At 39.7% G+C, this 12,642-nt stretch overlaps 1 protein-coding gene across 1 annotated transcript in view; it reads left to right on the top strand.

The window, feature by feature from the left end:
- Nucleotides 1-12,642, top strand: part of DNAH3 (dynein axonemal heavy chain 3) — a 240,635-nt gene that overhangs the window by 162,594 nt on the left and 65,399 nt on the right. The window contains exons 42-47 of the mRNA XM_061152967.1: nt 535-638; nt 3,172-3,466; nt 6,602-6,781; nt 11,154-11,277; nt 11,356-11,512; nt 11,757-11,900. Of these exons, the coding sequence (XP_061008950.1) occupies nt 535-638; nt 3,172-3,466; nt 6,602-6,781; nt 11,154-11,277; nt 11,356-11,512; nt 11,757-11,900 (1,004 nt within the window). The remainder of the gene's footprint in view (nt 1-534; nt 639-3,171; nt 3,467-6,601; nt 6,782-11,153; nt 11,278-11,355; nt 11,513-11,756; nt 11,901-12,642) is intronic.

Genomic DNA, 12,642 nt, shown 5'->3' with positions numbered 1-12,642 from the left:
GCTGCCAGGCAGAAAGAAAAGCTGATGCAAAGCCCTGAGGTGAGAGTGCATGTGGTATGTTTGAAGATCAGAAAGAAGATGCTGCAGTAAAGTAGGTGAGTAGCCTGCTTCACACAATGTATATTAAGGGGACTTTGGAAAGTCAGCAGGAGCAACATGCAGAACAGGTTATCTCCAGCCCACACTGAGGGAGCCCCTGAAAATGCCCAGAGATTCCATGACTTACCCAAGGTCACAAGATCAGCAAGGGGCACATGTTGCCCCATAATTTACACTTTGCTACTGCTATTTATATTATAATATATATTATATATATATATTATTTATATTATCATTATTTGTATAATCAACACCTATTAATTTTACTCATATAATGAAGTCATTATTCTTTAAAAGATGTTTTTATAGTTTATACAGTTACCAATACTGATAGTCATACATTTCAGATGCCCATGGCTGAGGTAGTTAAATATCTCAAATATGAAATGTAAATCTCTGATGCACTAATAACTTGTTCTATTTCTTTGGGTCCAGGAAGCATCTATGATTTTTATTTCCTCAAGCAAGCTAGTGGACATTGGTACACATGGACAGAGTATATCACCAAAGAGGAGGAAAATATCTCTGCAAATGCAAAGGTAAAAGAGAGTTATTGGTCATAGAACCTCAGTAATGACCTGATATTCAGCAAAGTAGAGATGTTAACATCAGATCTGGGTTAGTTAAAGAACTTACTTTAGAAAAAGTGAAAGAATTTACTTTAGAAAAATGTTCAAACATGAACTGAATTGAGCCTTCAAAAGCATGGACTTTAGAATCAGAGAGTCCCAGATTTCTTATTCCGTCTTCACCCTCTCTGCCTCAGTTTACTCAACTACACAATAGAAGAAAAAATACCTAAAGAATGGTTGCAAAGATTGAAGACAATATACATGAATTTGTGGCATTCACATTGTGCTAGATGATACTGTTGCTAGTCTAATTATTGTCAGTATGAACAATGCCAGGTGGTCATCAGTCCCCCTCTCAGATATCTCAGCCAAAAAGATCCTTGCCTTTTCTTTAAAATCCCCAGAGAAAGATTTCTTTAATCAGAATTCTCAGAAAAATCGATACTGATTAATAGATTTTCTGGTTAGCAGAAGATTCACTTACAACTCCTACTCATTTTCTTGTGGAAATATTTTCCAGATGTGCACTTTCACGCCTCTACTTGCAGTATCTGGTGGACAAAATTTATCTTTCTTGGGGTAATTGTAGTTTCTTCAGGCCCTAGGTAGAGTAGTAGATGGTGGATGGAAATGTGGAAATATTGAAAACAAAATCAGACACCAGACAGGACCACAGCTGCTTGTGAAAAGGGTGCCACAGGCAGGAGTGAATGTGTGATGAGTTCAGGACACACATTGGAGACCGAAAAGACTGTAAAGAACCCCTCAGCACTGAGGTTCTAAACCTTCATTCTCCTTAAAAGAGCTTCATCACCTGAGCTCCAGGGGTGTAAAACCTTGCTAGATTCCTACAAATGAGTCAAATGCAGAAAATATTTTAGTTATGCTGGGAATTTTTCACTTGTCAAAAAACTGTTCTAGCCCCTGAAAATAAAAATCTGTGAAATCCAACTTGCTTTAAATTCCCAGTCTCGATACTTGGTTTAGCATTCAGTATCACTTACTGGCTATGTGACTTTGGCCAAGTTGGCCATCCTCCAGTCTCAATTTTTTCATCTGAAAAAGTGAGCTAATAATACATCTGCCTCAGAGGGTTGTTGGGAAAACTGCAGGGAATAACACAGCAAAACATCCATAGCTCAATACCTGTTAATTCTCTTCCTTGCCACTTCAATTTCTTTGTTCTATCTGCTCCTTTTACATTGATCAAATTATTAATCAAAATCAGTCAAGCTTAGTCTAACAGTATACACATAGCTACCACACTGTACAGTCCCTATTGGTGCCATTTGCTTATGGTCTAGTTTTGCTTTAGGGGCACCATTTACATAAACCACAGTGTGGGTGGCGCTCCCTAGAGTTACACAACACAGTGGCTCCATGTTCACTAGCCTCTTCCAGTCTAGACGTATAAGTAGACTTCAGCATATGATTTAGATCTTACTACCCCCTCCTCTGTGGCTACACTCCTGGCTCAGTGGTAAAGAATTTGCCTGCCAATGCAGGAGACACAGGTTCGGTCCCTGGGTTGGGAAGATACCCTGAAGAAAGAAATGGTAACCCACTCCAGTACTCCTGCCTGGGAAATCCCATGGGGTCACAAGCTAAATACCATGGGGTCACAAAAGAAATGGACACAATTTAGTGACTAAACAACAGCAAACCCCTTCCTCTACCCATCGTTGGAGGGACCAAAAGCAGCCAGATGGTTGATGATAGGGTTCAAGCTCAGGAAAGCCAATCTAAAGCAATGCTTTCTACTCAAAGTAATAGAGATTCTAGGGATCCAAGACCAAGCCCTTAGAGCCCAGTTGGAGTCTGAATACCAGGAAAAGTGTTGCAATTTCCATATTACTAAAGGGATCAATAAGAGGAATCAAGAATATGAGCCTTAGGAAAAGCAGATGAGGAATAAGCACAAGAAATGGGGGTCCAGGGTCATACCTAACCCTTCTTGGACAGGCAGTATAGATGGCATTTGGGAGGTGGATCTTTCCTAGGGCAAGACAGTCAGCTTGGCTCAAAGAAAAGGTCTCAGAGGGCAGCAGCTGTAGACCCAGCCTTACTATAATTGGTGTTTATAATATGTCACTTCAGTAATTAAGAATACAGTCCTTGGAATCAAAAAAAAAAAAAGAATACAGTCCTTGGAATCAGACAAGCTGGGATTAAAATTTTTGCATTTCTGTTTATTTGCTGTGTTAGTGAGCTGTGGATCTGTTTCCTCATCTCTGAAACAGGGACAATAGACAGTTATTGTCTATATTTACATACAAGATCTCATTTAACCCTCAAAACAGTTCAGTGAACTAGATGCCATTTTTATCTCCGTTTCACAGATGAAGAAACTAGGCTGCTAAAGAGGTAAAATACTCAAAATTATAAAGATAAATAAGAGACAGAGCTGAATGGATAGTAAGGATAAAACTCAAGTCTCTTGAATACCAAGACCAAATCTCCTGGTCCCAGTATCAAGACTCACCATGTCTTTGTGGCACAGGTCTCAGAACTCATCATCCCCACCATGGAGACAGCCCGACAGTCCTTCTTCTTGAAAACCTACCTGGACCATGAGATTCCAATGCTGTTCGTAGGACCCACTGGGACAGGCAAATCAGTCATCACCAACAACTTCCTTCTTCGCCTTCCCAAAAATACGTATCTGCCCAACTGCATCAATTTCTCTGCCAGAACTTCAGCCAATCAGACGCAGGATATCATCATGTCCAAGCTGGACCGCCGGCGGAAAGGCCTTTTTGGGCCTCCCATAGGGAAGAAAGCAGTGGTATTTGTGGGTAAGGCACTGGCCTGGATCTGGACACACCAAATTCTTCTATTTTAAGTTGCAGCAAAACAGAATCTCCCTTTGTAGGACTGCTGTATATTCATTTTACTGTCTATGGAAGATAAAATATTTCTGGTTAATATAATTCCGCATTCCTTCCCACCCCTCCTATTTTCCTTCCTTCTTTTCTTCCATCTTTCCATCCCTTCTTCTCTCCTTCCCTCCCTTTCTTGCTTCTTTCATTTTTTGTTCCTTGTCCTTTCCTTCATTCATTTTCAAGTATTTTTAACTATGTACTATATGCCAAATTTTCCATGTTGTGGCATGGTGGTCCAGGCCTTTTTGCCTGAGGGAGGATCCCAGTTTCTCCTGGGATGAAGTTGAGCCCGTGCAGTGACAGTAGTTAGGTTCAGAAGGGGATTGTAGTGTTTGCTCTCTTGTGTCTCCAGAAGCAACTCACACACTGTGATAAGCTTCTATTCCATTAAGTGCCAGATAAATATGTTATCAGCATAGAAAGAAATCTAATAGTTGCCAAATAAGCACATTGAATTTTTCCAGAATTTTATCTGTCTACAAAGCGCTTCCTCATTTATTTCTTTTGAGCCTCACAACCCCTTGAGTTTATTGGCCATCAAGATCACTTTGTTGTTGTTGTTATTCAGTCGCTAGGTCATGTTCAACTCTTTGCGACCCCATGGACTGCAGCAAGCCAGGCTTCCCTGTCCTCCCCGAGTTTGTTCAAGTTCTTGTTCATTCAGTCGATGATGCTTTCTAACCATCTCATCCTCTTCCACTCCCTTTTCCTGTTGCCTTCAATCTTTCCCAGCATCAGGGTCTTTTCCAATGAGTTGACTCTTTGCATCAGGTGGCCAAAGTATTAGAGCTTCACTTTCAGCATCAGTCTTTCCAATGAATATTCAGGGTTGATTTCCTTGAAGTCCAAGGGAATCTCAAGTCTTCTCCAGAACCACAATTTGAAAGCATCAATTTTCCAGTGCTCAACCTTTTTTATGGTCCAACTCTCACATCCATACACAACTACTGGAAAAACCATAGCTTTGACTATAAGGACTTTTGTCAGCAAAGTGAAGTCTTTGCTTTTTAATACACTGTCTAGGTTTATCACAGCTTTCCTTCCAAGGAGCAAGCATCGTTTAATTTCATGGCTGCAGTCACTGTCTGCAGTGATTTTGGAGCCCAAGAAAGGAAAATCGTCACTGCTGCTACTTTTTCCCCTTCTATTTGCCATGAAGTGATGGGACTGGGTGCCGTGATCTTGGTATTCTGAATGTTGGATTTTAAGTTAGCTTTTTCACTTTCCTCTTTTGACCCCATCAAGAGGCTCTTGGCGCCTCTTCATTTTCTTCCATTAGAGTGGTATCATTTTCATATCTGAGGTTGTTGGTATTTCTCATGACAATCTTGATTCCAGCTTGTGACTCATCCAGCTTGGCATTTCACATGATGTACTCTACATATAAGTTAAATAAACAGGGTAACAATAAACAGCCTTGTCATACTGCTTTCCCAATTTTGAACCATAAAATTTGAACCAATTTTGAACCAGTAAGTTGTTCCACATAAGGTCCTAACTGTTGCTTCCTGATATGCATACAAGTTTCTTAGGACACATGTAAGGTGGTCTGGTATTCCCATCTCTTTAAGAATTTTCCAGTTTGTTGTGATCCACACAGTCAAAGGTTTCCTTGTAGTCATTGAAGCAGCAGTTTTTCTGGAATTCCCTTGCTTTCTCTATGTTCCGACAAATGTTGGCAATTTGATCTCTGGGTCCTCCACCTTTTCTAAACTCAGCCTGTAAATCTGGAAGTTCTCAGTACATGTACTGCTGAAGCCTATCTTGAAGGATTTTGAGTAACTTTACTAGCATAGGAAATGAGCACAATTGTCTGTTAGTTTGAACATTCTTTGTTACAGCCCTTCTTTGGGATTGGAATGAAAATTGACTTTTTAAAAAAAATCACTTTACTAGTCAATTAAATGAGGCTCTGAAGGTTAAATTCCCTGTTCAGGGTCAAATGTCTAGAAAATTCTGGAACCACAGCCAAAACCAGGTTTCTTGGTGCCAAATACATTATGTTTTCTACTCTCTTACTGCTAATTCATAGAATTCTCATTTAGTAATAGTAATTCCCTGCTCTTCTGAATTATCTCATGTTCTGTCTTTAAAATTAAGGTATTGATAGTAAATGTTGCATGTATTTATATTCTTGCCAATTAACAACAGCTCCTTAAAGGCAGGGATCATATTTTCTTTTCCCTTTCTTGTCCTCCCTCCCTCCTTTGTCCTTTCCTCTCATCTGTTCTCCCTTCCTTTTTTTATGGCATATCCAAAAGCAATTTACGCTTTGCAGTCAAACACACCTAGGTCCAAATCTCACTTTTTAACCCTAAGCATATTATTCCATTACCTTCAGTTCCTCACCTCTAACATAAAGGTAATACTATCTTCCTTATAAAGTCATCATCTTGAGTAGATGATATAATATGTATAAAATTCCTAAAATGTTACATGACACAAAACTGGGCATTTAGTCAGTACTCATTGGAATGTATTGAGTGCCTTCTATGTGCCAGGTCTGAACAATGTACTATTGGAGAAAATCAATCCCTACCCTGGAGGAAATCACAATTTATCCTTGCCTTTTTGATTTTGCTCTTCATAAATCGTAGCCTGAAGCCTTTCTGCTACTGGAGTTCCCACTGTTACCTGGTGGTAAATTAAATACTCTGTCAACTAGAAGCATGACTGTCTTTCTCACCATCATATCCCTAGAAATTAACAAAGTGTCTAGCACATAGTAGACAATCTATATATTTTGGGTGAAGGAATGGGAAAAATTTAAATATCTATTTGTTAATGCCAATCTATGCATTCTTCCACAGAGGATCTCACACACAGAGATCTCAATAAATGCACAGAGATCTCAATAAACCAGGAAAGCCAGAACCCTAAAAAGTCTCTTCCATTATGGTGAAAATCTCCACTGGCTGAGCCCTACCTAGAGTGAGGGTATAACAATTGAGTATGGATTCTCCCATGGAAGGATAGTCATCTGCTACCTCCTAAAAGAGCAAAGGATCCCATAGACTTACAATCTGTGGCCATCACTTCTTTCCCCAGATGACCTCAACATGCCAGCCAAAGAGGTATATGGAGCCCAGCCCCCCATTGAGCTCCTACGGCAATGGATTGACCATGGTTACTGGTTTGACAAGAAGGATACCAATAAGCTGGACATCACTGATGTGCTACTTGTGACAGCCATGGGCCCTCCTGGGGGAGGAAGGAATGACATTACTGGTATGTGAAGGAGAGAGTTCATTACTTTTTGCCCCACCCCCTGCAGAACCAGACCATCTTTGTGGATGGAGGGCTAGTGCAAGGCAGTCTGTCCTGATGGAAGATAGAGAAAGGTGAATTTAGGCAAGAGACACTTGAGTTAGATTCAAGGAGTGGCATTTGAATATGCCATGTTGAAAGTTGTATGAAATAGGATGAGAAGATGAAAAGAGGATTTGAGGAGTCTTTGGCTAGGCATAGAGGAACAGAGAGTCTCATGAAGAGGTAAGTTCTGTGTGGTCAGCTTGTGTTCTAGGAGCAAGGCTAGACGAGAGGTTCTCAACTAAAGGTGAATGACAGATTCACCTGTTATGTTTCTTACAATTTTTTGGAGCCTAAATAAAATAATAATAATAAGCATATAAGATTTTCCCCCATCATCTGACACTTTAGGAGTATATTTTGCTTCATGTGCAACTTCATCAATCCAGGTCTACAGATTTCCATACTTTTATTCTGAGATACATCCTTGGTTAAGAATCTTAATGCTATTTTCAGACTTAACATTCTGTTACCTTGCTTTCCCCTGTGGCATATATCTTTCTCATTTGTAAAATAAGGAAGATAAACAGGGTGCTTTTACTTGAGTATACAAACCATCACCCTCCACTTCAAGTACAGAGTCCAAGGGTACCTTTGCCTTGGGTTTGAATATAGCAGGATCTCAGGCACTTAGCATCTATAAATTCAACACTTCTCTAACTACTTAGAGGGAAAGGAACTTGGTATATTACTTTTCTCTAAGACCTACTCATTCAATGGGGAAAATATTTGCAAACTATCTGATAAAGTGTTGAAATACAAAATGTGTAAGGAGTTCATACAACTCAGTAGCAAAACAACAATCTGACTTGAAAATGGATAGAGAATTCGAATAGACATTTTTCTAAAGACATACAGTGGCTAACAGACACATGAAAAGATGTTCAACATTGCTGATTATTAGAGAAATGAAAATCAGAATCACAATGAGATATCACCTCACACCTGATAGAATGGCTATTAACAAAAGTCAAGAGATAATAACTGCTCTTGTGCATTGTTGGTGGGAATATAAGTTCATGCAGCCACTATGAAAAACAGTAGGACGTCCCTCAAAAAATTAAAAATAGCACTACCACATGATCTGCTAATGCCAATTCTGGGTGTATATCTGGAGGAAATGAAATCATTGTCTTGGAGAGATATCTATAGTCCCATGTTCGCACTGCATGCCCAGTCACTTCAGTCGTGTCCAACTCTTTGCAGCCCTATGGACTGTAGTCCACCAGGTTCCTCAGTCCATGGGATTCTCCAGGCAAGAATACTAGAGTGGGTTGCCATGCCCCCCTCCAGTGGATCTTCCTAATCCAGAAACTGAACCCTCATCTCCTGTGTCTCCTGCATTGTAGGCAGGTTCTTTACTGCTGAGCCACCAGGGAAGCCCAGTCCCATATTGCAACATTATTCACAATAGCCAAGTCATTGAAACATCCAAAGTGTCTATTTATGGATGAATGGATAAAGAAAATGTATACACACACACACACACACACACACCCTGGGATATTATTTGGCTATAAAAATAATGAAATTCTACTCTATGTGACAATATGAATGGACCTTGAGAACATTAAGCTAAGTGAAATAAGTCAGAGAAAAATAAATACTATATGATACCATTTACATGTGGAATCTAAAAAAGCCAAACTCACAGGAACAGTAGAATGATGGTTGCCAGGAGCTAAGGGGTGGGGGAAATGGGGAGATGTTGGTCAGAGGGTACAAATTTCCAGTTATAAAATGAACTAGTTTTGGGGGTCTGATGTACAATATGGTGACTCTAATTAACAACAGCAGCAGCAACAGAATTGTTACTTAACCTTAGTATGCAAGCATTTTGCAATATCTTATATGCATTAAATCATCATGTGGTAAACCTTCAGTTTATATATTTTATGTCAATTAATTCTCACTAAAACCAGTGGGGCAGGAGAGATCTATTCAAAAGGGAATGTCTGTTTCCTGTACATATCAAGGAAATAGTAATTGCTAACATTTGCACAGCAGTTGACAGTTTTCAAGCTATGTCACAAATATGACATATTGAAAAGATCTTAAAGACCAATGCCCAAAACTGCCAGGAACACATCTGTGGTCAAGTGAAATTGAGTCTATTAATTTGCTGCAGCAAGGGTATCTGTATAGCAATGGAGAACCATGAGGATGCCTGGTGAAAGGGTGTTAAATGGGCTTGTGCTGGGTGATATGAGAAAGGCTTAAGAAACCAGGTACTCTGTTTTAGATTGGGTAATCTCAGGCAGTGGGGACAATTTGAAGAGTAGGTATATTAATTTTTTTCTGTACTTAGTAAACAACTAGAGTCACTCATATTAGTTTGGGGGGAAGTTTTCATGATTTCACTCTCTCTCTTGCTATCCCACAGTTTCCATCTCATGTTAGCTCCCTCCGATTGCCCTCAGGGCACTCAGGCCCGGTCCTTACCCTAAGCAATGCCACCCGCTCCTCTCCGTTCCGCCCCCACTTGCTGGTGGCAGATGTGGGCATCTGGGGTACTTTTCTGCTGGGAGTTGCTTTTAGGCATGTAATCTGTGGGTTTTATTTATTTTTCCTCCCAGTTAGGTTGCCCTCTGAGATTTGAAAACTTCCCCCAGACCCACCAGTGAGAGGGTTTCCTGGTGTTTGGAAACTTCCTCTATTATGACTCCCTTCCTGAGACAGGTCTCCTCCCTAGCTCTTTTGTCTCTCTTTTTATCTTTTATATTTTGTCCTACCTCCTTTCAAAGACGATGGGCTGCTTTTCTGGGCGCCTGATGTCTTCTGCTAGCGGTCAGAAATTGTTTTGTGAAGTTTGCTCAGCGTTCAAATGTTCTTTCGACGAATTTGTAGGGGAGAAAGTGGTCTCCCCATCCTGTTCCTCCGCCATCTTAGCTCCTCAGTTTTCATGATTTCAAAGCAAACTTGTTTCTGTCTTGTTCCATCATAGCTAGGGAATAACCTCATTTGATGTTGATATTTAAAGAGACTGTGTTCATTGAAGAACCAACAGACTATCTGACAATTGTCAGACCAGCTGCCCACGGTTAGGGCTCATATGGGAAAACTGAGGCTCAAGGCATTATCATATGGTGGTGGAGAGCATGGCTTGGCAGAAGACTGATCTGGGTTTTGGTAACGTGTAACAAGCATTAGCACACATTAAGTACTATTAGTATGCTTATTATCAAAAGAATACATGACTTCCTCAAGTTCCTCAAGTTCAATACATGACTTCCTCTCCATATTTCCCAATGTGTAAAATATTATTCCAGCATTTTTTTTAAAAAAAGGTAAACATACATATGTCAGTACATATGGGTGATAAAAAAAAACATAAAGAAATGCAAGATAGTAGTTACTTTAAAATCAGGATAGTGGTAAGCTTTGGAGGGAGACAGGGAAAGGGCTATGACTGGGATGGGATATATGGAGGGGATTCTATGGAGGGCTGGCAAAGTTGTATTTCTTGATGTGGATGGTAGATGGAAGGATGTTAACTTTATAATGATTCACTTTATAATTTTGGCGATTTTCTGTATCTGTGCTTTACTTTATACAGCAAAATATTTTTTAGAAAGATAGTGCAGGCAAATCATAGAGACAGAAAATCAATTATTAGTTGCCAAGGGCTGCAAGGAAATAGAAAGTGGTAAAGGTAAAGGATTTCTTTTTGGAGTGATTATTCTTCTATTGATTGTGGTAATGGTTGCACAACTAAAGTACTAAATATTTATTGAATTGTGTACTTTAAATGGATGAATTTTGTAGATATAAATATATGGGTATCTAATATTAGATACATAGATATAGATGTAGAGCTGTAAGAATACCAAACTAACAGTGATTAATTTGGGAGGGACGAGAGAATGGATTTGGTGTGTAGGAGGCAAGGGTTACTTTCTGTAAAAGTATTTCTGAATTATTTGATTATTTTACAAAAATAACATATTGCCATTATCTAATAACAGTCTTGAGCACTGGACTAGCACTATTACCAGAACTTCTGCAGTCATGGAGATATTCTATATCTATACTGTGCAATACAACATCCACTAGTCACATGTTTATCCTTGAGAAGTTGATATGTGGTTAATGAGACTGAGGAAATACATTTTAATGTTACTTAATTTTAATATAAATTTAAATAGCCACATATGGCTAGAGGCTGCCATGTTGAATAGCACAGCTCTAGAACTTAAAGGCAGAGGAAAAACCGTTCTATATCTTAGGATTGCTCCGCCCAGGAGGTAAGTGTGAGTGTGTGTGCACATTCACACCTGTGCATGTTTTCCAGGACGATTCACTCGCCATCTGAACATCATTTCCATCAATGCCTTCGAGGATGACATATTAACCAAGATTTTCAGTTCAATTGCTGACTGGCACTTTGGAAAAGGGTTTGATGTGGTGTTTTTAAGGTAGGTTCCTGTATGATTGGCCTGGGGTCCTCATGTCTGGCCCTTCCTTAACTGGTCTGCCTTCTCCTTCCTCCCAAGGTATGGAAAGATGATGGTACAAGCAACAATGACAATTTATAGAGCTGCAGTGGAGAATTTCTTGCCAACTCCCTCTAAGTCACACTATGTCTTTAACCTGCGGGATTTCTCACGGGTGATCCAAGGGGTATTGCTCTGCCCTCACACCCACCTGCAGGTCAGCCGCTGGCATTTCTGTTATCAAGTTCATTCACTGATATCCTTGGCTATGTGGAATATATAATGATAATAGTAATAGCTAACTTTTATTAAGCATTTAATCTGTGCTAGGCATTGTGCTAAATATTTTGTAAGCATTATCTCATTTAATCCTCACAACAACCCAGGACTTAGAAACTGTTTGACAACTACTGCCTCAGCCACCATGTGCCATTCATTCAAATAACTGACTGAATTTTCAGGATGTAGAGAAGTTTATCCGGCTTTGGATTCATGAGGTTTACCGGGTCTTCTATGACCGTCTGATTGATCATGAAGATAGACAGGTCTTTTTTAACATGGTAAGGGAAACCACCTCCAATTGCTTCAAGCAGTCTGTGGAAAAGGTAAGCAAGACCCTGTGATCTTTTGACCTCAGAAATTGCCCCAAATATGTGATCATGCTAGTCTCAGATTTCAGGCTCCCTTCCTAGTAGAGACTTTATTGTTGTTATTCAGTCACTCAGCCGTGTCCAACTCTTTTGCAACCCCCTGGACTGTAGCCCACCAGCTCCTCTGTCTATGGGATTTTCCAGGCAAGAATACTGGAATGGGTTGCCATTTCCTTCTCCAGGGGATCTTCCTGACCCAAGAATCGAACCCAGGTTTGTTGCATTGGCAGGTGGATTCTTTACCACTGAGCCACCAGGAAAGCCCAAATAGAGACTTTTAGCTCTGCTTTCTGAATCTCAAGAAACAGTGTATTGAGGCAATTAGTCACTTGATTTGGTGATATACTGTTGTTTTTTGCTGTTCAGTCACCAAGTCCTATCCAACTCTTTGCAACCCCATGGACTGCAGTCCACCAGGCTTCCCTGTCCCAAGTAATATAATACTTGGCCCAATTTCACTTGACTTTCTAGATAACATGTAAGTTTAGACCCATTCAAACTTGTTATTTATGAAAAGATATTTTGTTTATAATTAATGTAAAATGCATTTTCAAGGTCAATTAACTTTTGAGTTAAGAAATAAAATTACCATGAATTTTTATTGTTTGATTGATGCCCTGTGTAAAGCCCAAGTGAAAGATTGTCTTGGTTTCCTATTTTAAATATTTTCTCTTTCCCATTTTGATATAAGAAAAGT

The sequence above is a fragment of the Dama dama genome, chromosome 10 (genome assembly GCF_033118175.1).
Source record: "Dama dama isolate Ldn47 chromosome 10, ASM3311817v1, whole genome shotgun sequence".
In the NCBI taxonomy this organism is placed as follows: Eukaryota; Metazoa; Chordata; class Mammalia; order Artiodactyla; family Cervidae; genus Dama; species Dama dama.
The sequence above is the reverse complement of the archived record's forward strand: the minus strand, read 5'-3'. Positions and strand labels throughout refer to the sequence as shown.